Below are 26,103 nucleotides of genomic sequence, written 5' to 3' on the forward strand. Positions count from 1 at the left end.
TAACATGGAATTTTAAATTTCTGGTTTCTTGGCTTAATTTCTGAAGGAGTTTCTGTGCACATGTATGAACGGAGGAGGTGGCGGAAAGGAGTTGATGAATCAGAACAATCCCTCTAAAGTTATTGAGATAATAGCAACACCTAAGACTATGGTTTACAAAGCACTTTTGCTAATATTGTTTCATTTGATAGAACAACTAGTGTTGTTATTTCCATATTACAGATGAGTAAATAAACACCAAAAGGCTAAAATCACTCCACAAAGCTAGGAAGTGGCAGGGCTAGGACTTAAAACCACGTCTCTGGGCTTCAGATCCTATACTCTTTCTAGCACATGGCAACTCTCGTCCAACGGTTCAGTCCAAAACCTTGGAGTCATCTCTGACACTTTTCTCTCATACCTTATACCTGATCCAGCAGTAAATCCTGTTTACTTTAAAATATATCCAGAATTCTCCCTCTTCTCACTGCCTCTGCTGCCATCATTTGGTCTGCATTACTGCAGTAGCCTCCAAATTGGTTTCTTTCTTTCCAGTCTTCGCCTCCTCCCTCCCCTCAACCTAATCTATTTCCAATACAGCAGCCAGAGCAATGTCACTTCTTTGCTCAAAACCCACCACTGGCTTCCAGCATCATTCAGGGTAAAAGCCAAAGTCTTTTCCAACTTACAGGGCCTCACACAGCCTGTGCTTTCCTCCCCTACTGTCTCACTTCTCAGAAGCAACACTTGCCGTCTTGCTTAAACAGACTATCTGTACTTCTGCCCGCGGACCTTTGTACTTTGTTTTCTTAGCTTGTACTCTGTTCCTAGATAGCTATGTGAGTTACTCCCTCACAGCCTTCAAGTTTTTTCTAAAATGTCATTTTCTCATTAAGGCCTTCCCTGGCCAGCTTACGACATTATAACCCTCTCACACATTTCTTGCTTCCCCCACCGGTACTTCCAGTCCCCCTTCCCTGCACTGTGTTTAAGAGCACTTACAACTCTCTAGCATACGATATATTTTTACTTATTTATTTAATTATATTGCTCCTGAGATGTAAGAGCAGGGGGTTTTGTCTGGTTTATATACTATATTACCAGCCCCTAAAACACTGTCTGGAACCTACTATGTTCTTTAAAAAAAATTAATTACTTGAATAAATATGTCATACTTTATTGTATTACACTTTCTCCCATCCATCCGTCAGGCAATAAATCTATGTGTGGGCTTCTGGAAATACAGAAATGAATTCCACACGGTCCTTGCCTACAGGTGGCTCAATTCCATTTTGAAGGTAGTTATAAATAAGTGCACCAAAGTATGAAAAATGCTTGTAGAAAACTGTGGGATAGTGAGGATAAAAAAGAAATGAGGAAGCTTGGTAGAGGTGGTAGGGCGGTACTGAGGAACAACTTCATAGAGAAATGGCTGCTGCTTGGCCTGAATCTGGTAAGAAGAGTAGACACTGACCACGACCCTTGGGCAGGGCAGGCACGGCAGTCTGAGGGGAGAGCAGGAGCAAGGGCAGGTAGAGGGCGTTGACAACGTGGCATACCACATTTTGTTTTTTAAAGGTTTTAAAACTTTTATTATTGGACAAAAAGAAGTAATTTCTAAATCAGTGACTGCATTTGCCTATTTTGCAAATAACCCTTTATCTTCCCGTACTTCCCTGGAAATTTTAATTTCAAAATCAATTTGTGTTTAGTTCTCTGTTATAGTTGGAAATGAACACATGATTTTTAGGACAAAAAATCAATCATCTGAAAATCTGATGCCATAAGGTATTGGTAACTAACCAGTAGGTTGCCCCTTCCGACAAGTGCCAGTGGCAGCATCTTAGAAAAAAGGATAATAACAAGTCAGGGCAGTCTCTCGAACCCAGGAGTTTAGTTTGTAGTTTGTAGACTGAATGCTTTCCAGCTTGTCCCTCGGTGTCAGAGTACCCTCTCTCAAAAGGGTGATAATCAGCTGAGGGTGCTCTATTTTTGACATTGTTGTCTGATGATTTATAAATTAAACTTAACATTGTCTACAATATTTTAATTCATGTAAATGAAATGAATCCCTGATATTGAAGCTTGGGTTAAATTTGATCTTTTATGCAGAGAGATTTGAAAACATAAGCAAGTTTTAAATTGTTAGGAAAAGTTTGGAATCTTTGCAACAGTTATTTTGCATCCTCATCGGAATGAGCAGTATCTCTATATATTTATACTTGTTATATTTCAGAGAGGAAATGACTATAAAATATGGCCTTTCTATTCAGGAATCTGGGAGTGATAATTTAGCACTGAAGGGAATGCTTGTTCATCAGTTCACACCAGCACTGTCATAATTAACATACTTGGTCAAATAATTCCTTTAATCAATGAACATTCATTAAACTCCTACATTCTAAGCAGTGTGTCAGAACTGAGAATATAGCACACAGAGGTGAGTTTATAATATTCCCACCCCTTCAGAAGTTCATTAGTGAGGCAGACACACAACTGTATGAAGAGTGTCGCGTGAGTAGTGTTGTTGCAGTCAGGAGCAGAGGGGAGAGCGAGACTGGGTGGGTGGCCGTGCAGTCACTGAAGGGAAGAATGCTGGAGGAAGAGAGCAGATTTGAGTCAACGATTTATTTACATTAAAAGATTCAGCTCTGGAATCATGACTCCTTTTTCATATGTGTGTGTTTTGAATTATTTCAGTGCCTAGGCCCTTCCCCTGAGAGCTCTGTTCATGTAGTTTTGTACAGTGGCTTCTTTTGTGATGTGTTGTACAGATGTGTTCAGGAAGGCACATCTTCTAACTTTAAGAGCTGCTTCCATCTCTTTCCTTTCCCCCTGTTTTAGTGTCATAAGTCCTATAGATGGGAAGTCCATGGAGTCCATAACAAGTGTGAAGATATTCCATGGATCAGAGTATAAAGCAAATGGAAAAGTCATCAGATGGACAGAGGTAAGGAAATGAAACTTGGCATCCTTGATCCCCTTTTAGCACAACTTTTTGCTCAGCCCAGAGACGTATTCTGGGCTGATTCTGGAGGATAAGAAAAAAAATCTCTGTTTACCATCTATATTCCAGCTCCCTCTGGTCTATCTTAGCTAACTGGGAAGAAATGCACCAGTTGTGGCCTGCAGCCGTCTGATGTCTCTTCTGTAGCTTTTAGAGATTTATTTGCATTGAAATTCAAGAAGGGTGTGTCTTTGAAGAGTACATACCATCTTTACTGGATTCTTCAGAAAGCTGGGCTGGTTATGCTGCACTCAGTTAAAACTATCTTAGATAGAGTCATTTCACCAATAAGAAAACTGAAGCCCAGAAAGTAACTTGTCCAATATTACATGGCAAAAGAGTAATGGCAAAGTCCTGATCCAAACCCGGATCTGGCTACCTCCTGAGGTCATTTCCACTATATTTTTTCCGTAACTTGAAAGCCGTATTATACTACTCAGCCATAAAAAAAATAATAAAATAATGCCATTTGCAGCAACATGGATGGACCTGGAGAATGTCATTCTAAATGAAGTAAGCCAGAAAGAGAAAGAAAAATACCATATGATATCACTTACATGTGGAACCTAAAAAAAAAAAAAAAGACAAACGAACTTATTTACAAAATAGAAACAGACTCACAGACAGAAAACAAACCAATGGTTATGGGGACGGGGGAATGGGGGGAAGGGATAAGTTGGGAGTTTGAGATTTGCAGATACTAACTAATATATAAAAAATAAGTAAACAAGTTTATACTGTATAGCACAGGGAACTATATTCAATATTTTGTAGTAACTTATGGTGAAAGAGAGTATATATATGTTCCTATATGACTGAAGCATTGTGCTGTACACCAGAAATTGACACATTGTAAACTGAATATACTTGAATAAAAATACATAAAAATGAATTAAAAAAATAAAACACACACACAAAAGAAAGCTATATTAGAGGCTAACCTGGGAATGAGAGGAGCAGGACAGGGACCCTGTATGTCTGTACATACCAGACATAAAGTGTATTTTCTGAGAATAACTAGGTAGGTCTTAGGTCCATTAATTTGTTTTGAACTTCATTTATATTCATCTTTAAGGCAAAGCATTCAATTATGAGAGTTCTAGGATTTCTTACAGCTGTAAAAGTCTTAATTTTTAAAAACATTTACAAAGTTCTGACTTACAACTTTCCATTTTACACACAAGGTAACTGAGGCCAAGGGAAGTAAAGTGCCTCACCCAAGTTTACTAGTTGGCTCCTGATAACGCAGAGATTAGAACCTGGTTCTTCAGTTCTTGAGCTGTTGTTACAGGTGACTTATCTTTCATACCAGGCTTGGTGTTTTCATAGGCAGCTAAGTGGTTCTAGCTGCTTGCTTTGTAATGATTATCCCTTTGACATATTTTGAGTAGCACAGGGTCTGGAACATGTAAAACTCTTTATTGCTTACAGAGTAGTTTGACCTCTGTTCCCACCTTTTTGCTCCCCAGTAACCCAGTGAGGTAGGCAGAGGAGCCATCTCATTACATGAGAAACGTCTCAGAGAAGCCCTGGGACTTTGTGACTTGCTTAATGCAGGTTACTAGCAGAGCAGGTGCCAGAGGTCTCCTGACTCCCACCCCAGAGCCCTTTCCCTTGTTTCATGCCACCACTCCCTCTAGTGCATCGGGCACAGGGCTTCAGAGCTGCCCCTTGTAGTCTTAGTATCTAAGTTGCTGATTGAGCAGGAAGCTAGGAGTTGGTATATAAAAGCACAGTGTATTTGCATATCCGTATCTTTTATGTTTTGTTTTGCTTTTGTATCATTTACTTTTTACGATAACCAGACAGGACAGATACTTTCTACTTTACAGAGGCAAACTGGGCATTCAGAAGCCAAAGGACTTGCTTGTGATTCTCCCCTTATGTGACTACGACTCGGGTCTCTCAGTTCCACATCTGCTGTGCTTCTGCCCATGCCCAGTGCAGCTGCTCAGTTTGAGGACACTAACCTAGCTCTGCCCGCAGCAATAGCAGAGCCACATGGTGGGAAAAGCTCTGTAAGAAGAGGCAGGTCAGATTCTGGCCTTGGCCCTGAGCGGGTCACATCCCTTCTATGAGTAATCAGTAGTATAGAGGCGTTGGGTCATGTGATCTGTAAGGACTGTTCTCTTAGATTCTAAGATCACTTCCTAAGAAAACTGTCCACAGATGAGGGATTCCTTTAACAAGTGCACAATGCAAAATATAAGCCTATCCTGGTTCTGAGTAGAATATACTCTTATGACTATGGCCATGGCTTTCAGGGAGATAGGCAGGCTGCAGCTATCATTTTGTAGGTGCAGAGACTGAGAGGCAGATTGTTTCTTAGGTGTAAGACGTCGGTGCCCTACGTTTCTTGACCCAAGGACTTCGTGGTGTTGTATGTGTTAGGTCTTCTTGCACATCTCAGGGAATCAGGGTGCTCACACATGCGAGCTGATGCACTCATTTCTTCCTATGTCTCCTGGGCACAAGGTTAAAAGGCTCTTTTGTTTGGGAAACAGGTGTTTTTCCTAGAAAATGACGACCAGCACAATTGCCTGAGTGATCCCGCAGATCACAGCCGACTGACCGAGCATGTTGCCAAGGCTTTTTGCCTTGCTCTGTGTCCTCACCTGAAGCTTCTGAAGGAAGATGGAATGACTAAATTGGGGCTGCGGGTGACCCTTGACTCAGATCAGGTAAAGTCTCAGCCTTTGAAGCGGGTCTGGGCAGTGTGTGTGTTTTCTGGCATTTCTGACAGCTTCTTTCTGAAGCTTTCCTGCTTCAGCCCAGACAGTATAATTCTCTGGACCTTGGGCCTGACCGGATGCAGTGCCTAGCTTTCCGTCTGTTAAGTAATACACCTGGATGTGCTGCTTGGTCAGACTCTGAACCATTTGAACTCTGGCCTCCTCACTTGAATGTCTTGCAAGGACTTGTTTTTTTGTGTGGGGTAAGAAGTGTCTGAGGACCTGCCACCCCCGTGTGACTGACACTGGGGCTACCCTTTGAGACTCCCCAGCTCTACCCTTCAGGAATCGCTTTGCTTTCCTTAATCCAAGTACAGCAGGCTTCTGCCAGCTGGCCTCTGCAGCGCCCACTCCTCACAGTTTCCTTTCTGTCAGCATTTCCACGCTTGTTAGTGGGTGGACAGGGCCTGAGCTGTGTCCCCATGGACTTTCCTGTCAGCCCGGGTCTCTGTGGCCAGGCTTCCCTGTCTTTTGTGTGTGCTGTTTGCGGTCGCAGTCCAGTCTTCGTGCAGCATCCCCTGCCCCCGCCAGATGTCCTGGTCCTGGCATCTCTCCCTAGAGGCCTGGCACTAATCTCACTACATTTCTTTTGGATTTTGCATCCCTGTGACATGTCCCAGTGCTCCCACTTTGATGCAGAGGTTGTGTCATTCTCAGGGAAAATGTGTAAGGTTATGTATTTGGCTCCATTCCAGGACTAGTCATCAACCAACAAATACTTTCTACTCAAGGTCTTGCCTAGTGCTGTACTAAGCATATCAGGGTAAGACAAATGAAGTATTATGGTCCTTTCTCAAATAGTACTGATAATCTGGCTGGAGAGAGAATTACCTCGTATAAAGCAATTTAATAGCAAGTATTTTTCTGCTAAATATGTGAGCCTCTCAAGGGCAGGGGCCCCATTTATATTCACTTTGAATTCCTGTTTGTGGTGCTCAGAAAATGGAGTGTGGATGAGTGGTTGGAGGACAAATGTTCAGTTCCTGCTGTGGTAGAGAGTTGTACCCAGTATATTTCTCATTTTAATTTTCCCAACCAAAGGTTTACGTGCTATTTCTGACATTTCATACCTCTCTGTGCTCTCCCCCCCTTTTCCTGGGAAACTAAGACTGTAACAGATTAAGTGTCTTGCCCAAGGTCTCACAGTTACCAAGTGGCAGGGGCAGGATGAATAAATGACAGGGTAAGTAACAATTCAGGGAAGAGAAGGAGAAATTTGTGGTCATTACCCTGTGCCTGGCACTTGGCTAAGAAGGACATCTCCTTTTCCTGCTCAGCCTCCTTGGCCTTCTGGAGAGACCTACTCTGTCCAGTAACCTGTCACCCCCTTCTCTCTGTGGTGTAGGTTGGCTATCAAGCAGGGAGCAATGGCCAGCCCCTTCCCTCACAGTACATGAACGATCTGGACAGCGCTTTGGTGCCGGTGATCCATGGAGGGGCCTGCCAGCTCAGTGAGGGCCCCATCGTCATGGAACTCATCTTTTATATTCTGGAAAACATCGCATAGAGAGGACTTCATTTTTTCTGTTCAGACCTGTTGCAACAGCAGTCATACCCAAATCATTTGCACTTTAGAACTGGAAGATTAAGCTTTTGTTAACACTATTAATGGGAGGTGAGGGGGGTGGGAGTAGGGGTCTGGGGAACAGGGGTGGGAAAGGGTGGCTGGGGGGACAGATGTTCCATAATTCTAAGTCTTCTATGCATTGTCCACCAAGAAGATCTGGGCAGCTTCTGTTACTGCACAACAGTTACGCTATCCTTGCAGCTAATCCCCTTCTGTTACTGTTTAGACAAGAATTCTGCTCCTCTGTTTTAAGATTTACTTTTGGTCTTGTGCTCAGAAATGCTCAAAATGGGTACAGCCATCACCAAGGGTGGGGTGGGAGGGCAGAGGGAAATAAAAAATGAAGCATCGGTCTTGAACTCTTTGTACAGATTTGATATAAAAAGGACAATTTCATGCTGATCTTGTCCTGGTTACATCACAGCGACTTCACATAGAAGTCACACTTAGAATTTTGTTTGTTTTTAGATTATTGATGTGAATCAAAGACCCAAAGGATTATCTCTCTTCTATAGAAGGAAGGGCACCTCAGTATAAATGAGTCGCCCTCCCTTGGAGAGCAGAGCTGGGTTCAGGATTGCTCAAGAGCTGCCAGAGGGGATGACAGACATTGAATTGGGCCTTTCTGTGAAAGCTGACAGAATATACCCAAGATACTTTTAGTTATAATATATACTAGAGATATTTTTTAAAACATTTTATGAGAAATAATTTAAACTTCCGGAAAAGTTGCAAGTTTAAAAAAAGAATAGTGTACACTTACCCAGATTCACCTATTGTTCACATATTGAAATTCTGCCTCATTTGCTTTATCAGTGTTCCTCTCTCCATAAAAAATTGAGGCATTTGAGAGTAAGCTGCTTAGATCATAGCCCTGTACCCCTACTTTAATGCTTATTTCCTAACATAACCGCAGGACAGTTCTCAGCTTCAGTCAGTTGAACGTTGATTTAACACTCTAACCTGGCACCTCCGCCCCCCCCCCCCCCCCCAGGGAAGCTTCCAGCCTGGGATCTGACGTGGCAAGCAGCTATCACGACTCAACTTTTATCTTTTATATCATTGACATTTTGGGTGAGTATAAGCACCCCTCCAGGCCATTTTTTAATAGAAAATGCCTCATTTTGAATTTGGTTGGTATCTCCTCATAATTAGAATTAGTTTATGCACTCCTTCCTGGCCAGATGCCTACCTATGTTGTGTCCCCTTTAGGACATCATATCAGGGGTCACTTAATATCCTGCCCCTCACTGATGGTAAATTTTGATTGCCTGATCGAGGTATTGTCCAGTTTCTCTACTGCATTTTTTTCCCCTTGGAGCAAGTAACCAGAATGTGTATAGACACTTTCAGATCATGCAAATATCGCTCATTAAAATTTCCCCGTAGGCTTAGCATCCACTGATGTTTCCTGTCTGAACTGATCTTGTACTGTGATGGCTACCAGTGACTCTTCAATTGAAGTTGCACTTAATCATCTATAAGCAAAAGCCTTTCCCTCTTCCTTATTTTTTTATTCACGTAATTTTCATTATGGACTTGAGATTACTTTTTGAATGGCTGTAATCCATTGGTGCTCAGATGGTCTCAGCTTTGGCTGGAGAGAACACCTTCAGGCTAGCTCTTACGTCCTTGTGACATACTCCTAATGTTTTTTTGAACACTTCCTTTTCTGGCCTAACAAGATACCTACGACCATTTTGTGCTTACCCTGTCGCAACCTTGGAATCAGCCAGTTTCTTTTAGTGGAAAAGGTAACAGAAGCTAAGATTTGGTTTACCTATGATATATGTGATATACTCTCATCGTGAAATTTTCATTTCTCCATGAAAAATTTATTTTGGTCACAAAGTGGATTTCATGACCCAGTTTGAAAAACACTGCTGTTGCACAGCTCACTTCCTTGTCACTTGCATCTTCTAAAAGCCCAGGTCATGCACTAGGTTGGTCCCTCTGCAGTGAGAGCACAGCTTCAAGAATCCTCTGGAAGCTAGTGCAGGCCTGAGACAGCGAGAGGCTGCTCCCCAGTGGCTGGAGCTGGGCCTAGCAGCTGGCAGTTACAGGCTTGGGCCTATGTTCAGGGCAGCAGCTGTTTCTGAGGCCCAAAGCCTGGCCTTTGAGGTGTGTCTAGCTAGGTTCCTCCCTCTTCCATGGTGGGGGGACCCACTTTCTATACCTGCCTCACTAGAGGCTTCACTGATGGTGGCTGCAGAGAACTGGAATTGTGACCTTGCCCAGACTTCGGAGGTACTCGGAGTTTCTAAGGCAAGACAGAGTAGATGCCTGCAGATCACCAGCTGGTAAGCAACCGAGTCCTGGCACTGCCACCCCCAAACCTGACAGGCACAGGGCATGCTTGTTAACAGGGATAGTAGCTATCTGGTGTAGCACAGAGCTTTGTCTGAATACACACTGGAAGTCTGAGGCTCCTGTAGGAGTTGGTTCTGTTTTCCTGTAGAAGTTATCTTTCTTCCTGCTCAGCTAAATAGATCTTGCAGATTGTACGTATTTCTTCTGGATCAGTGGAAGCTTTTTAGTTCTCCTCCTAAGGACAAACTCTGGCCCTGCATTTTGTCAGGGCCGTTCTTAGTTGCATAAAATGTCCTCTATGTTTAGTAAAATCAGCTTGTGGAACTGGGCATAAAATAGCCAAAGCTAGTTTATTATTTTCTCTAGTTTTTTATCTTTGTTTCTATACACTGTATGTTGTATAGAACTGAAACATCACATTTCTAAATAAGGCAAATTCTTCTATAATGTAAACTTAGGTATATAGAAATCCTTATAAGTTAAAGAGGAACAAAATTGCTCTTCTGCTAACATTAAACTCTTAAATTACTAAATTCTTACTAAATGCTAGGCAATGTAGTTCCTCCATTTCTTTTTGTCAGTACTTCCTGAGCACGTATTGGGACTCTAGAGCTACAGAAATATGGGGCTTTGCCCTGTGTAAGTTCCCATCTAGTGTCTTCCCTCATTCACAGTGGTTCCTGAATGCAGGTAAGTCCAAACTTTCTAACTGAATTTACTTCTATCATAGCTAGTCATCTGGGGAATAATTTGTGCATTTGAGACAACAATCAAGCAATCTGCTGAACGTTGTGTCTCTAGAGTAAGTTTGTAATAGTGGTTCCCATCTTAATAATAATGCTAAAATAATGTTAATACAGTAATGGGATTTGGGGGATTGTAATATAGCCAGAAGGGATAAGGAGCAGAATAGGAATGAAATGCCCACTTAAGAGTTTGGGAAGCTGAGGCCCAGAGAAGGGAAGAATCTACCTGTGATGGAAGTGGAACAGGTACGAGCTTCCTGGCTCTACCCTCCCTACCAGTCTCAACCCCACAGTTTCATCCTAAAAGCAGTTGCCTTTACTTAAGGGGGAAGAGCTACTTACAGATATTTGGAAAACAAGCCCTCAAAAATCGGGAAGTGACAATGCAGATTCCAGGTAGTGCAATAAGAAAGGCAAGAATAAAACACAAGATAGTCTGCCCTTTAATTATGAGCAAGAGTTCCTGATTCTAAATAAACTTCTTCCATATTGTATTCAGTTCACTAATTCAAAAGGAAGTGTGCGAGAAAATTTTAAATTTAAAAATGGTTTGGGTTGTGGTTGGTTCCCAACTGCCCGCAAGTCACTCTCTCCAATGTTCAGTTGCTGCATTTGGATGAATTTTAGGCCAAGATGAGGCTGGGCAGGCTCTACCCACTACCAATGACCCTGCATGCCTTGGCTGTAACAAAGGCATTTTGAAGAACCTCAGTCTGTAAGTCCAGTGGGCGGCTTTGTCTTGCCTCCTTCAGCCTAGAGGTTCTGTTCTCCATAAAGCAAAGGGCAGTGAAGCAGATTAAAACCGGACAGGTTACAAAGGGAAATCTATGAGCCACAGAAAACTCTGTATCAGATGTCTGGCAGAAGCCTGAGTTTAGAAATTCCTGGGGTTCGTCAGAACCTTCAAAGATAGCCACAGCTGTCCTAGCCCTTAGTAAGCACTGGGGGAGGACTAGGTTGGGTCAGGAGCCCTCTTCACCACCTTCTTTGCTCTAGGCCACCTTATAAAGGCTAACAACCCTCCTTCTTATCCTAGATGACTGCTTGTGTGACACAGATGTGACCACATTTAAGTGTTAAGTCTCATATCTGTCGAATTTCTAGTAGTTCACTCTGAGAGGTAAGTAAAACTGGCTAGAACACTCTCAGAAAAGCTAGCTGTCTGTTGTTCCTGCTCTGTTACCCACCAGAAGCTGTGCCTTTAAGGGCAGGGAAGCATGGTCCAGCCTCATCCCAGAAAAAGACACACACAAAGATCAATCTCTGAGCCGTGCTTATGCTGTACTATAGTGATCCAGTAAGTTGAATATATCTGCTTTAGTTAGAGCCTTTAAAAAATCTTGAGGAAGACTTTGTTGAACTTAATGCTTAAAAAAGGGGGGGAAAGACAGGGTATTAAAGTTTATTTCTAAGAAATGTAGAATATTGCAGTTTTGAACATTAAATCTATTGCAAATATAAATCCATCATCTCCACCCATTCAGGAAAACAAAGCCAAAGGAGAATTTCTTGGGAAAGAACTAAGATTTCCTTAGGTGATCAGCTGAAGAGGCAAGGCTTCTCCTGCCCGCTCTCAAAGGGGAAGCATTAACAGCAATTTCTGTCAATTAAAAAGTTACTGCTACTCTAGCTTTTAAAAAATGACAGGGAGGAGCAGGGCTTTTGTTTAGGACTTTGATGGTTACCTTGTGCAGAGTGTAAAGCCCCTAGAAATGAATTAGACCTAGTTTCTTAATTAACTACATAAATATATTATTTTTCCTTCTTCCTCCAGTTACCATAAGTCTTTCAGTCTTAGGTGCATGGACCAAACCCAAGATAGAGCCTCGCCCTTACTTCCCACCGCACAGTCCTGAACAAACTTCCACTGAGAGCTTTGGGAAGCAGGGAGGCTAGTGCAACAGCTGTCAGGAACCAAGGCACAGGCAAGGCTGGGGGGAAACTGAGTTGTGTGGGATAGGTCGCCACTGACCAACTGGAGTCACAGAACCCTGCCCTGACCCTAACCCAGGGGGAGGTGGGGGTCCAGATCACACTCGAGTTTTCCCATCCCTTAGTTTCATCTTTTAAAGGCACATCTAGAAATCGTGCAACTGGGGGGCCTGGAGTAAGTAGCAAACAGTTACTCCAGGGGTTAAGGGGTTATAGGACTCCATGGCACAGAGCAGTGAGGCTGTCACTGCCTTCACCTGGTCGGGAGGGGGACTCCTGGAATCCAGCCTGCTTTGGTGGAGGCCTGGAGAAGGGCCAGCAACGGGGAAAGATGAGGGCTGTTGTCTGTAATGCAAGGACTTAACAGGTCTTTGGTGCTTGTGTAGCAGCATCTCCTTTATGTACAGAGGCTTCTGTGGCCAGTAAAGCTGGGAAAAAATGCTGGAGAGGAGTTGCTGGCCTGACCCCTCTCTCAACTTTGACCCTCTTTTGCACAGGGCACAAAGCATAGGAAATTAAGTCTAAATTGCAGTGAATGTACACATAGATTTCAGAAAGGATTTCCTGAAGACGGGTTAACGCCCCTCCCTAGTTGTGAAGATTGTGAGACACTCCGCCCGAGGCGCACCTGACAGCTCTGCCCCTTGATCTTCCTCACAGAAGAGAAATTTCTAGGCTTTTTCCTTAGATATGAGTTGGATGCTGTAAGGGTCCATGTGGGGCCCAGGCAGTGAGCAGGGCGTAGAGGGTGGGTCTAAGGGCCCAGGGAGCTGCCCACCTCACAGGCCCCTGGGCTCCAGGACCAGCCAGTTCTCGGTGACCATCTGTACGTCCTGGCCACTCAGAGGCTCCCGCAGCCTCACCTTCACCTCCAGCTTGCCGCCAGTGGGCTTCCTTCCGTCCAGGACCTGTGAGGATGGCGGAAAGGGAGATGGTAACTGAGGGGGCGGGGGCTGGGAGCAGACAACTCCCTATGCTTACAGGTAAAGAGAGAGGAGCTAGAGTTTCCTGCATGTCAACCCAAGAGTCTCCATTTCAGGACAACCCCGCCATCCTGCTGGTTGGTGGTGGTGGTGGTGGTTTTCGGTAAGTCTTATAAAAAAGTAGTATGTAAATCCAAATAGCCAGCAGTGCTCTGAAGTGGAGCTGAGAAACGTAGAGCTCTGCTCACTCGGTTTTCCCCACAGTCCTCATGGCAGGTCCTACAAGAAACGCTCTAGCTTCAAGGTGCAGCCTGAAAACCACTGAGCCCAAACCCTCCCTTCACAGATGGCCCAGAGAGGAGGGAATGATCAAGTCACACAGCCACTGTGCAGCAAGGCCAGGGCTAGAACCCAGGCCAAAGGTTCCTTTACACCAACCATGCTGCTTCCCTCCTGTGCAGAGTGCAGAGCAGTGCTACAGGCTCGAGAGGTCTGACCAGCCTCGCTGGGGGCAATACAAACCCTACTTAGGAACGACTCCCCCGAACAGGCAGAGGCCAGGTAGTGGGTAGAGCCCCAACCTATGAAGACATCAGCTCTGCCAGGGATGCTCTGGAGGAGCTTATGGAACACCTCCTCTCTGGACCTCAGCTGCCTCGTCGTCAGGCAAGCACTTAAGAGTCCTTACCTGTAAAATGCAGTGAGTTCACAGAAACTTAAAGGACTGTCTGGGGCTGATTCCTAACACAGACTAGCTATGTTCTGGTGGGTCCCCATCTGGAAATACCTTAACAACTTCATGTCCAGAGCTTGTTCTACCTCATCATGTTGGCAACTGATGCAAATATAGTCCACCCCCAGAAATGTGTGTGTGCCAAGTTGACAGCAGTGATCAGACCCCTCAAGGGCCCTTAATCTACTATAACTGAGAACCTGAGTAGCCTGGAGTGCTATGGAAAGTATATAGCTACTTCCTATCTGGGTGACACTGTGACATTTCCTCAGACCCTCTGAATCTCTTCATTCGGGAAATGGAAATAGCAAGAACTATTTATAGCACACTTACGGATATTTTTAAATTTATGGGCATGAAAACCCTACAACAGGGAATGATATTCAGTGAATACTGGCCAAATCTCCAGTTTGCCCATCCTACCTCCACGATCTCTCTGATCTCACACTCATTCTCCAGCCGCTCCAGTTTCAGGTGGGCTGTGCCGACCAGCTTGTCACTTCTGAAGAAGGATCTGGAGAGCCAAGAGTGAGCAGAGGATTGGACAGGGCAAGACAGGCAGAAATGAGCTGGCTAAACCCGGTGCAAGGAAACCGAACACTAGCAGGGGCAGTAGCAGGGGTGGCAGCAATAAGAAGCCCATCCTTCTTCCCTGCCCAGCTTGGCACTGTGACTGACTCACCCTTTGTGGAAGATTTCAAACTTGATTCCTTTGCTTTGAATCACCCTCCTGAATCCCCGGTGGTTTCGGTTGATGTTTAGCTTGAAGAGTTGATCAAATTCTGCAACAGGGGGAGAAGACAGAGGGACTTGGCTTCCAGGGATTTCCTGAGAAAAGTGAACAGGCCCAGGGCTGGCCTCCCCTCTCAATCTTTCTCCCTGCAATTCAGAGTGCCTGCCACTAAAGGGAGGTAGAGCATCCAGGTCCTGGCCTTGAAATTCACCTGGACAGTTAAAACACAAATTATACCAAAATGGAAAAGGCTTGGAATTTGGAGTCAGGATTCCTGGATTTGAGTCCCATTTCCACCACCTCCTTGCTTTGAGTCCCTAGGCAAGTCCTTTTACCTCTCTGAATTTAGTTTCCCCAACTGCGTTAAAGGAGTGGTAATAATACCTGCCTTTATCTCCCACGCTGAGCAAACCAAGTAAGATAATAGATCTGAAAGCACTCTGGAAACACGAGTGCTGCACACATGTATCAGAGGGTGGGAGGGAAGAGAAAGCAGCCCTCATGTGGGTCCTCACCTGGAGAGTTTGTGTTTTTCACTACAGTTGTTTTGTTTTTTTGAGCCTGGTCCTAAAGCAGTGAGAAGGGAGAAGTCAGGGCAGCTTGAAAAAACAGATATAGGGCCAGGAACTCTGGGCTACGCCAGTGTTGAGGGAATGGGCCCAAGGGTCTTCAAACCCCTCCCTATAGCCAGACTCCCAGGGAAAAATTGAGCATAGGGCCCTGGAATGGAAGATGGGGTTCACAGGATCCTACTGCTACCGAAACCTCACCGAATTAGGGTAGTGGAACTCAAACCGCACAAATGCATCCAAGTCATCAGGAGTCACCCCTATAAAGAAGGGAGAGCAAAAGTCAGAGGAAGTAGCCGGACCCAGCACTTGATATAGAGGAAGAGCCAGTGCCTCCCTACCGGCCAGGGGTGGGAGTATCTGGACAAGAGCCTCCGAGAGTAGGGGTGGCTACCTGGAGGTGCTGGGAGGTTCATGCCCTGGACAATGATCAGATGCATTTCTGTGCTGTTGAGTTCTGCGAAGATCCTGTAGCCAGGAAGCAAGGAAAACGAACCCGAAGTGAAGTGAAGGAGAGCAATGAGAAGGGGTCCCCTATTCCAGTGCCTGCCTGCCTGCCCAGTTGGGTGGTGGCCGGGAGGAGAGCGGGTACAGGGAGTTAAAGCTTGTCTGAGTAAAAGTAGCAGGGCTGGCGTGCAGACCTTGGTCTGGACCCTCTAGTCCAGAGCTCCCTCCCCAACCACCAGAGCTCTGAGCTCCTCACAGGCAGGCACCATGTCCTGCTCCTCCCCAGGCCCAGGCCTATGTCAGGGCCAAGCCTGGGAAGCCACAGTCAAGGGGCTAAGTCTCCATCCCTGGCTCCCAAACTCTTGCCCTGCCCCTGTATGGAGCCACAGTCTTCCTTAGGCTTTGGCACCTCACAGTTTGGAATGTCTTCAACTCAAAGTGGTGGTTGGGAGGGTCGAGGCCCTGAGCCTGAGCCAGCTGCAGGATCTCAAGCTGCTTCTTGCGGTCCTGAGCAAGCTTCTCAAACCTGACAGGGACAGGTGTGCTCGTCAGCATGGAAGGGGCTCATATTCTGCTCCCCCTCAACAAGCTCCAGCCCCATCCCTGCACTTACCGGGTGGTCTCGGCCACATTGCCCTGGTGCATGAACTGCTTGGAGAACAGCAGACACTTCTGAAAATAGGGGCTCAGGGTGACTCCAGAGCTCAGAGCAGTTTGTGTCTAGATTGGCCTTTGAGGCCTGACTTCTGAAAGCTCCAACCTTCAGTAGCCTCACCCTTCTCCCCCAACACACACCTGCAAGGTTACTGTTCCCAAGTCCCATTACACTTTTCTAAGTTTCTGCTGTTTCCTCTCCTGAGGATGGCCATCCCCCTAGATTCCTTTAGCAAACTCCTATTCTTCCTTTAAAACCTAACAGAAACGTCACTTCAGAAAGCAGAATGGCAGGCAGCAATTCAGATAAATACACAAATATATATACATGTATATATTTTTATATATGCATATGTATCTGTCTCCCCAAACACTTCTTCCTCCCATCTTCAAAGTAATTCCCCCTCCACTCTGTTGTGTGAACTTCATAACCACCCTGCAAGGAGGGTATTAATCATCTCATTTTACAGATGAGGAAAATGTGGTTGAGAGGGGGAATGCCTTACCCCAGGTCATACAGCCAGTGAGTGGAAGAGCTAGAATTTGAACCCCATCTGGTTTCTGAGCCCCTTCCCTTTCTCCAAAGGGAGGCTGTGGGCCTACTGACCTCATGCTGCTCCAGAAGCATTTTTTGCAGCTGGGCATATACCTCCTCAGCCTTCTGGGAGAGTCGCAGGTCCTCATGGTGGATCAGGATGAAGTCACCCTCTTCATCCGTTAAAGGTGAAGGTACCTGCTCAGGTCACAAGGCCCCTCAGGGGCCTCAAGAGTCAGATTATTCCTCTATTGAGTCTAACACATACAGAATCTAAACTAAATGTTTCTCCAGCTTCTAACCTCCAGTGATGGGAACTCACTGCCTGCAATCCTACCCCAGCCGCTGCAATGAATGCTCTGCTTTCCACTGGCCTTGCCCTGCCTGGCCAGCTCTGACCACAGGCAGTCCACCTAGCCCTCCTTGGCCTCTCTCGGGGCCATGGGGCAGAGATAAGCAAAAGCAGAAGGTTCTTCCTCAGCTGTCACCACATCCTACCTAAGTACTCCCTCCTCCAAGCAGCTACCTTGTTCACAGCCCTGCCCATCAAGCCTGATACCCACCTCTCTGCCTGAGAAGTCCTGCGGCTTAACCAGGTAACACTCACCTTGGAGAGGTCCACAGGTCGCCCAGCTCGGACCTGGATGATCTGGGCCTCAAGGCATTTGGCCACCCGCAGATGGGCTTTGGCCTGCTCCAGGTCCTGGGAGCGCTTGGCCTTCAGGGCTGCCCGCTGGTACTGCAGTTTACGTGCCTCTAACAGCGTCAGCTGCTCCCGTACTGAAAGGAGGGGACACTGGTTAGACCCATGCCTACCCCTCAGTACAGCCTTCACTCCTCCATCCCTCTTCTCCCCAACTCACCAGATGGACTCAGTGACTCCTTGGAACTTGAGGGCTTGGGCTCAGATGGGGGCCGGGATGAAGGCACCACAGGCTGTGCTGGCTTCTTGGCCACTGGGGCCTGGGCTGGGGGCTCATCCTACAGGTACCCAGGAGGCTGTCACAGGGGATCTGTTCCTCACCCTGGCCATGAGCTCCCAGACTAGGGGTCTCTCCCTAACGCTGCACTCTCGGTACGATCTGAGATGAATGCCTTCCTCGCATGGGCCCCAGAAAATCTCAGAGCTAGAAGAAGCCTCAAAAGCTCTCTGAACTAACCTCCCTGACAGGAGACAGCAGAGCAATGGGGATGGAACCTGGGCTCCAGAGTCAGAAAGACCTTGGTTTGAATCCCACTCTGCTAACTCCTAGCTGGGCACTCTTGCCCAAGTTTTTTCTCTATAAAATAAAGGAAAGAATACCTACCTCACTGGGCTTGTTAATATGGGACACCAGAGCCTGGGTTTGCCCTTCATCTGCTGTTTCCTCCCATCAACCCCTGGAGTCTCGGGCCCTCAGGCAAATCTCGGGCCCTCAGGCAAACCTCTTCCTGGTCCTCCTCTTCCTCTGCTGGGGTTGCATCCTCCGAGGCCAGTTTCTGGGCAGCTGCTAAAGTAGCTGCCACTACATCTTCCTCTGTATCCATGGTATGCTCCAGGCCCGGTATGGGGGGGAATCCTGGAGAAGGGAGACAGCCAGGAGAGGGGCAGTGTAGCCTTGGGGAGGCACCAATTTGCCATGGGTCCTGTCGGGATCTTTCTGGGTATGACTGGGATGGATGGCTTCCACAGAGTGGAGGCAGATATGTGAGAAATCATTCCCTCCACCCCAATCCTGCTCAGAGATCTCCTCATAAGCCCCTAGGCCAAACCCCATTCACCTGGAGGAACAGGCAACTCAGCAAAGTCAACTTTCCGTCCTGCTTGGTGTGCTCGAATGGCATCTTGATATTGCTGCAAAAGAAGGCAAGGAGGGAAGTATGGTGGGCAGCAGTCTGCAGGCTCCACTCAGGGAGACAGGGAGAGGAAGAATGAAAAAGGAGGAAAAAGAGCCCCTGAGGCAGCAGGAGCTCAAGAGAGAGAGACAGACAGATAGAGACTCAAAGACCAGGGCACAGACAGACAGAAGCCAGCCAAGAACAGAGGCCAACACAGAGGAGGGGGCTGTGCAGCGGTAGGCTCACCTTGGCAATGCGCTCATGCATCCGGGCCTTGCGCTCATCCCCACTGCCCCGGGCCTGGATGCCTGCCTCCCGGTACTTGTTCAGCCTCTGCTGCAGGGCGTCTAGCACTGTCTGTGGCTCAGCAGGGGCCACTTAAAAGGAGGAAGGAGGGCATCAGCTCTGCCTGCCTCCCCTCCATATCCCCACTCCACAGTCCCAGCATCCTGGGGTCCTACCTGAGGTTGCTGGGATGTCAGAGGCCATCACTGGCTGTACTCGCTCCACTGCTGGGGGTGCAACTGAGGGTGCTGTAGGGGCCTTGGTAGCTTGTGGGAGGGGCTTCAGGTCTGAAGGACCCAGAACAGAGATGTAGGTGGGGGTGCCTGGCCAACCCAGCCCCTGCCTGAGCAGACTCCCCCAACCATTCCCATACTGACCCTCAGGTGCTGGGGGCATGGCACTCAGGTCCACAGGCTTCCCCTTCTCCAAGGCCTCCAGGACAGCACCAAATCTCTGCAGTAGGAAGAAAGTCAGGTCTGGGGGCATAAACCAGGGAACCTCAAGAATCTGGGCTGAAAAAACTCCCCCTCAGGCCAGCCTCACTCAAGCCTAGTCTAGCTGTATGACACTGAGCAAGTCACTGCCCCAATGGAAACGAGGGGCTGGACATAGGGCCTCTGAGTCAGATGCCGTACCTTCCCAATCCTCATGAGCTCTCGGGCACGGTCTAAGTCTCCAGCCCGCTTGGCATTCAGAGCAGCCACTTTGTACTCTCTCTGTCGGGCCAACAACAGGGCCCGTGGGTCTGGGTCAGAATCGGGCGAGGCAGAAATACCAGGGCTGTCCAAGAGGCTTGTCTCAGGCTGGAAGGGGTTGTCTATGGAGAAACAAAAAGTCCACAGAGAGGGCATCAGGGCCAAAGAAGATTCAAGTGCCTCCAGGTCTGGCTGCCCTGAGGGACCTCTCAGGGAAGGTGAGACTGAGCAATGGACATCGGCAACAGTGACGGCAGGCTGGGGAGGCAGGCCGTGGGCTCTGGCCTTGGGAACCAGGACTGGACTTGACTGTCTCCAGATACCTGGTTCCACAGAGGGGGGAGCTGGGGGTTCTGCTTCAGGCCTCCTGCTGGTTGTTTCCTGGGGGGCCAGGGGCCTCTTGCCCAAGGCCACTGGAGGTGGGATCTCATCCTCACTGATCTTCCTGCCTTTCCTCACAGCAGCCAGCTGGGACTCCAGAGTCTGAGGGAGAGAAGAACCAGAAACCTAGCCAGCCATTGCAGGCTGGACCCTGCTCAGAGATAGGCCAGGGATCCTTCCTGCCATAAGGCTGGTGGGAGGCTTCCCCTCCATGGCCCAAGTTCCTCCTGTGCCTTACCCTCAGCCCCCACTGCCCTCAGCCCCACTCTGCCCAGCCCTGGTCCCCAGCCGAGCCCAGCCCACCTTCAGGCCACGGTCACAGCGCCTGGCTTTGGCCGCGTCACCTGCCTCCGTGGCACTGACCGCAGCCTCACGGTAGTTGTGGATTCGCTCCTCCAGCAGAGCCTGCAGCCCCCGAGGCCCTCCAGCCTGTAGATACTTTGGTTCAGGGCCTGGCCACTCCAGGGCCAGCTAGGCCCTTGCTGCTCCCTCCCTGCAAGGAAGCTAACCCTGAAAATGAGGCACTTGGATTCAAGGAGAAGGAAGAGCCTAAGAGCCCCACGGTGGGAGGCAAAGACTCACTGGAGAGGCCAGAGGCCATGTCAGAGGCAAACACAGAGGCCCAGACAATCTGTGGAGGCCAGGAAATGGTTGCGGGGGTAGTCTGAGAGAACAGAGAGGCCTTTGAGGCCGCCTAGGAGTTTCTTCTGCTCAGTCTCCACTTGGGGCAGCTGGGAAGGGTTACTGTCGACTTCCTCGTCCAGCCACACTCCATGTATGTTATACATGGACGTGCGGGGCACAGAGGACACTGGACCCCTCCAGAACCTACCTGAACTGCTGGGACTGAAGTTGTTGGGAGAGCTGTCTGCACTGGAAGTTCAATGTTGTCCTGTCCCTTCTCCTCAGAGTCACCAGGGCTGGCTGTCTCATCGCCATCCAGGGGCCCAGCCTCCTCATCTGCACCCAGAACCTCCTGCAGCTCAGTCTGAGGAGACATAAGTCCCAGGAGCTTGAGAGCTGCATGGCAGCACCTGAGAATAAAAGATACTCTCCCCCAGCAGTATTTCTCAGTATTAGTCACTGTGCCTGAAAGTTTCCTTTATCAAATCACGCTTTTAATCTGACCACAGATAGCCTTAAAAACAGTGAAGCCGCTAAATCTGATCTCCAAGTACAGAGCTCAGACCAGACATCAAAGGCGAATGGTCTCACACTGCACAGTCAGGAAAGGGACCCAAGAAGGGCAAGGCACTCACTCAACGTCAGAGTGCACAGAGGGACAAACCCCAGGCCTCCTCCACAGGCTTGGCCACAGAGCCCTCAGACACCAGCCTGGTAGACGCACCAGCAAGTCTGCATCCTCCTCCAGTCCTTCCTCCTCCTCCTCCTCCTCCTCCTCCACATCCCGCATACAGTCCGCCGCCAGCTTCTCGATGTGGGCCATAGGCAGCGGGGCTGGGGGAAGAGGGTCACAGAGAGTCAGAGCAACTCAGAAAAGGTTCATGAGGAGTAAAGGAGGGTCTTCAATACACTGCACTGGCAGACACACCTAGGTAGAAATCCTCCCTCCCTTCCACAGCCAAAGTCCCACCTTGGCTCTCCCTTTATGACCCAGCACAGAAGACCCTCAGCAGGGAAACCTTCCTGGACCCTGTTCAGCATTCCTGCCAGGGGAGTTATTCACAGATACATCCATCCATCCCCCCATATCACACCTTTCACGTATATAAAGATTTTTAACATTCATTTGAGCTTTACAATAATTCTGCAAGACAGGTAATATTATCCCCATTTTACCTGTAAGTAAACAGAACTTTCTTAATCTTCCTAACATTGCAATCCTAGTAAATGGCAGAGCCAAGACTCAAACCTAGACTTGTCTAACCCAGAGCAGGCTTGGCCTGAGAGAGAAGGGCCGTGGTTCTCCTAGACCAGTGAGCCCCTCCCAGGTCCTCTCACTGTCCTCAGCTCAGGAGAACATGGGATGGGAGGTGGTTCTCTCTGAGGGTTCCTGGTGAGGAGAGACAAAGATTTAGACCCTTGGACCCTCCCAGGCTTCAGGCCTCTGTCCTCTTTCAGGCCTCTGTCCTCTTTCAGGCTAGGGAGGGAATACCACTCATTTATTCATTTGACATAACTTATGTGCACTTATTATGTACCCAATTCAGTCAGCGCTGGGCCCCTACTCTATATGAGCCCTGGCTCAGGCTAAGGATAGGGACCTGAGCCAGCCTGTGATTCACACTGCTGACTGTCCACAACGGAGAGGGCGCAGTCCACAAGGGACTGAGCTCCCCATCACACAGCTGTATGAGTGGGCCAAGACGACCTCCTGGTGGCAGTGCTGCAGGAGGGACACGGGTATCACAAAGACCCAGGGATCGGGCTGGCTCCTCCCAGCTGTGAGGAGAGGACCCTCTCCACAACCTGCCCGAGCCCATCTGGTCCCAGTACCAAGCGCTGTCAACTCACCCTGCCCCTTGGGTTCTGGCTTCCTGCCAGTGGTCCCTGCTTCCCCAGTGAGAGCCAACAGCTCAGCCTCCAGGTCCCCGTCATCTTCAGTCTCCTCCATCCCCAGCAGCATGTCCTCAGGGCTGAACTCCACAAAGAGCCCGAGCTGAGGGCAGAGAAGGTTTCTTAGGAAGCACACAGTGAGGCTCCAGGAGGTCACTGTTTATGGGACCTACAGTGTAGAAAGGGAAACTGAGGCCTGAAACATTACCCCTTGGGGCACTTATCTCCCTGGTGACTCTACAAAGAATGCAGTAAGACTACACTGCCATTGTTATTACCAACAACAACAACAGCACTGCACGATTACCTTAGTTCATTCTCATAGCCCTGAGGCAGGTCCTATTTTCTTTTAAATTGCAGTGAAACATTTGCAGCATGAAAATTACCATCTTAACCATTTTTAAGTGTAGAGTTCAGTGGCATTAAGTAAATTCACACTGTTTTTCTACCATCACAACCATCTGTCCACAGAAGCATTAAGTACATTCACATTGTTTTGCTACCATCACAACCATTTGTCCACAGAACTGTTTCTCATCTTGCAAAACGGAAACTCTGTACCCGTTAAACAACTCCCTATTCTCCCCTCTTCCCAGTCCCTGGTAACCACCATTCTTCTTTCTGTCTCTATGAATTTGACTACTCTAGGTAAAGTTAGGTCCTATTTTTATCTCCATGTTCAGATGAAACGGTCTTGTGAGTGGCAAAGCTAGAATTTAAAATAAGATCTTCTGCCTTGACTCTATGCCCTTTATCCTACCACCTCCCTTACCTGCCTCTTTAAGACACTAAAAATGGGCTGAGAAGTCTCAGAACTTGGGCCCAGAAGAAATAAATGGAGAAGAATTAGAGGACAGACCCCATCAGTCTCCCACTTGGGCCACAGCCCTGGCAAGCAAATTTGTGGCCCTAAATAAGGAACCCATGAGAGCACTGAAGCCTTTAAACTTTGGTGGTTCCTGAACCCTCCAGGTCATTCACACGGAGGTGGCCATGGCAGGATGATGCCTGGGTTGAAACACAGGAGTGTTCAGGCCTCATCTCCTACGGGTGTGTGGTAGGAGCTTGTCAGAGGGTCTCTAAGGGTTCTGCCAACTCCAGGAGGCACACGCGAAGTCTCCAGACTAACAGGGAAAGCATGCAGATGATCCAGTTTGCCTAAGTTGTCAGAGACCCCCTCCCTCAGACTGACCCAGAAGTGAAGGTGAAGGAGGCTATTTTCATACCTGCTTGGCAGCTGCCACACCCTGGCCACTGGCCTGAGGGCCCTTCCGAGGTCTTGGCCCTGGCATCTTGGCAGCCTAGATACCTGTTTAATAGGGAGTGAAAGAGATTCAGACTGGAGCAGCCTACAAGCCCAGCCCTCAACAGAGCTACCTGCAGTAAGGTGTGGTTTGTAAACTCCCAACTCAGAAAAAGAATGCAATGCTTACACCGAAAGATGAAATACTAATGCTGGAAGTACAGCACTGAAGCAAGCAACGTGGGAGACGGAAGGGAGGGGACCACCTGTTAACAGGTATAAGAGGAGAGTGTGGACACAAGAAAACCTTACTGAACTGACGGATAAATGTGGATTAAGCCCAAAAGGCTGAGTGGGATGGGCCTAAGAAGGCAGATTCAGGGAATTAACTCTAGGTGCAGGGTGCGTTCAAGGCTGGGGAGGATTCAGAAAGGCTCTAAAACAGTCCTGTCAGATATGGTGGCCATATATGGCTATTTATGTTTGAATTAAATTAAATAAAAAAGACTGTTCCTCAGCTAGTGGTTACCACTGGCCAGCACAAATAATGAACATCTACATCACTGCATAAAGTTCTATTGGATGGTTCTGGGCCAGAGAAATGTGACTCAGCATTCTGATTCTCTTAAAGATCTCACAACCGTTCATAGGACCCACCATGTGTCAGTCCGTGTGCTGGGCACTGGGAGAGCAGGAATGAATGTGACATGGTCTCAGCCCTCAGAGAACATTTACATGGTGCAGAGCACCTCATCAACGGACAAAACCCACGCAGGGTGGCATCAGAGGCCATACGTGCCCAGGGATGGCCTCTTTTCCAGCGCGCGCGCGCGCACACACACACAGCCTTCTTGGAGAAGGGGAAGGAAGGGGGAATAGGAGTCCAAATGTAGGCAATAACCTGATAATGGTTCTGAGGTGAGAAAGTTTCACCTACACAAGGAAACTAAACTGGGATCATCGAGGCATAAAGTGTGAGCCCAGGAATGGTACAAACGAAGCTGATAATGTGAGCAAAGGGCAAAACAGAAAAAAATTTAAATCTAAAAGAGTTTGGGCAAGACTCTGAGAGCAATGGACGTGACAAGATCAAGTCAGCGATTCAGAAACATCCCTCTGGCTGCAGAAAAGGAGGAGGTGGGAGAGAGAACCGAGGCTGGAAGCCGTCTCTCGGTACCGAGTATCTTGCAACGGTCCCAGAGAAAGCTGAGGGACAGTAAAGGCGACGTTAAGGACAGACACAGTGTAGGGATTCCAGGGTTAGGGGTAAAATCAACAGAGCCCCAACGTTAACTGGACGTGCGCGCACGGGAGGGGGCGCTCAGGGTGACTCCAGGCGTCAGATATCGGTAATTTGGGTGAAAGGCGGGCGGTCAACTGAGCGGGGGATACGGAGTGAGCGGGCCGGTCAGACGCGCCAAGTCTGCGGCTCCGGGGACACCAGGCTGGACCCAGGCCCAGGCTCAGGAGAGGGGAGGGCAGGGAGTGCACAAGGGAGGCGAAGCCGAGGACCCCACTCCCGCGCCGCAGGATGCGCCGCCCTGCCGTGCCTGCCCAGCCTCCGCCATCTCCCCAGTCGTGCCCTCATCTCCCCTCGCCGGGGACGGGTACGCGGCATACCTCGCGGCGGATCCGAAACCGACCCGGGCCTTCTCCCCCACGGCACCATCCAGGGCTCCCGCGGCCCCGGGGCCGCCGAGGCCGCCGCGACAGGAAGCGCCGCGGCGGGAGACTGCTCACGCCCTAACACGTGACTCCACGCCCCTACGCCAAGCATTACGCATGCGCAAGACGAAGCGGGCGTGGCGCTCCGACAGGTGACTCCAAGGGTGGGGTTCTCAGCGCGCAGGCGCCTTCGGGCAGGTAGCGCGAGGCCCTATGGGAGGGTCATTGCCCGGGTGCCGGATGTTCGGCTGCTTGCGCAAATGCAGCAGGTGCGCCCCCTATCTGTGCAGGTTTACAACTTCCCCGCCAAGCTTAGTTCCTCCCACTCCGAGGCGGCTTGGGCGCCCGCTCGCCGGGCCTATCTAGCCTCAAGTCCAAGTCCCGCCCGTCTCGGCTTGGAGGCGAGGCAGGCGCAGGCTCAGTCTTAGAGGAAGGGCTTCGCTTGCCACCTTCTTCAGGGTGTTTTATAACTGAGTCTCTAGGGAAAAAGAAAGGGGTCTCACCATATTCTTGTTAATCGTTCAGCATCTGAATGTACCTTTTCTAGTCGGGAGGCGGGTTGAATATTTAAGATTTGACAGACAGTACTCATTACACCTCTTCATAAAGTCCCTTCAGACAGTTTAACACCA

The 26,103-nt window shown here is 48.5% G+C and overlaps 2 protein-coding genes across 10 annotated transcripts in view; one reads left to right on the forward strand and one right to left on the reverse strand.

Annotated features, from left to right (window-relative positions):
• The window catches only part of ZFYVE9 (zinc finger FYVE-type containing 9), a 130,677-nt gene extending 123,055 nt beyond the window's left edge, over positions 1 to 7,622 (forward strand). For all 3 annotated transcript variants that reach the window (XM_032494272.1, XM_006180255.2, XM_006180256.2), the window contains 3 exons: positions 2,824 to 2,929; positions 5,491 to 5,667; positions 7,064 to 7,622. In XM_032494272.1, the coding sequence (XP_032350163.1) occupies positions 2,824 to 2,929; positions 5,491 to 5,667; positions 7,064 to 7,225 (445 nt within the window). In that variant the 3' untranslated portion in view covers positions 7,226 to 7,622. The remainder of the gene's footprint in view (positions 1 to 2,823; positions 2,930 to 5,490; positions 5,668 to 7,063) is intronic.
• Positions 316 to 25,579, reverse strand: CC2D1B (coiled-coil and C2 domain containing 1B). Of its 7 annotated transcripts, XM_032494277.1 has the most exons (26): positions 25,427 to 25,579; positions 23,790 to 23,872; positions 22,522 to 22,666; positions 21,395 to 21,504; positions 20,879 to 21,034; positions 20,350 to 20,475; positions 19,989 to 20,148; positions 19,606 to 19,787; positions 19,348 to 19,423; positions 19,147 to 19,257; positions 18,932 to 19,062; positions 18,629 to 18,701; positions 18,293 to 18,426; positions 17,731 to 17,848; positions 17,475 to 17,647; positions 16,940 to 17,065; positions 16,292 to 16,350; positions 16,088 to 16,204; positions 15,626 to 15,699; positions 15,433 to 15,491; positions 15,178 to 15,229; positions 14,612 to 14,711; positions 14,353 to 14,443; positions 13,052 to 13,181; positions 3,544 to 3,552; positions 2,328 to 2,574 (listed from the first exon to the last, which is right to left on the reverse strand). In XM_032494277.1, exons 2-24 carry the CDS (start codon positions 23,853 to 23,855, stop codon positions 13,053 to 13,055), a joined length of 2,568 nt encoding a protein of 855 aa, XP_032350168.1. In that variant the 5' UTR covers positions 23,856 to 23,872; positions 25,427 to 25,579; the 3' UTR covers positions 2,328 to 2,574; positions 3,544 to 3,552; position 13,052. The 7 variants fall into 7 exon arrangements, 6 of the variants coding, with proteins under 6 accessions (XP_032350171.1, XP_032350168.1, XP_032350167.1 ...); XM_032494280.1 differs by lacking the exons at positions 2,328 to 2,574; positions 3,544 to 3,552; positions 13,052 to 13,181 and adding exons at positions 316 to 326; positions 8,166 to 8,170; XM_032494276.1 differs by lacking the exon at positions 3,544 to 3,552.
• Between the last annotated feature and the right edge of the window lie 524 nt (positions 25,580 to 26,103).

Source organism: Camelus ferus, chromosome 13, assembly GCF_009834535.1.
Source record: "Camelus ferus isolate YT-003-E chromosome 13, BCGSAC_Cfer_1.0, whole genome shotgun sequence".
NCBI lineage: Eukaryota > Metazoa > Chordata > Mammalia > Artiodactyla > Camelidae > Camelus > Camelus ferus.

Excerpts from the sequence above, each read along its gene's own strand:
- CC2D1B (XM_032494276.1), bottom strand. The coding sequence starts at position 23,855 with ATGCCAGGGCCAAGACCTCGGAAGGGCCCTCAGGCCAGTGGCCAGGGT. Across the intron at positions 19,258-19,347 it reads CATGCCCCCAGCACCTGAGG|ACCTGAAGCCCCTCCCACAA; the intron begins GTCAGTATGGGA and ends TGGGTCCTTCAG. Across the intron at positions 14,444-14,611 it reads TTTGAAATCTTCCACAAAGG|ATCCTTCTTCAGAAGTGACA; the intron begins GTGAGTCAGTCA and ends TTGGCTCTCCAG.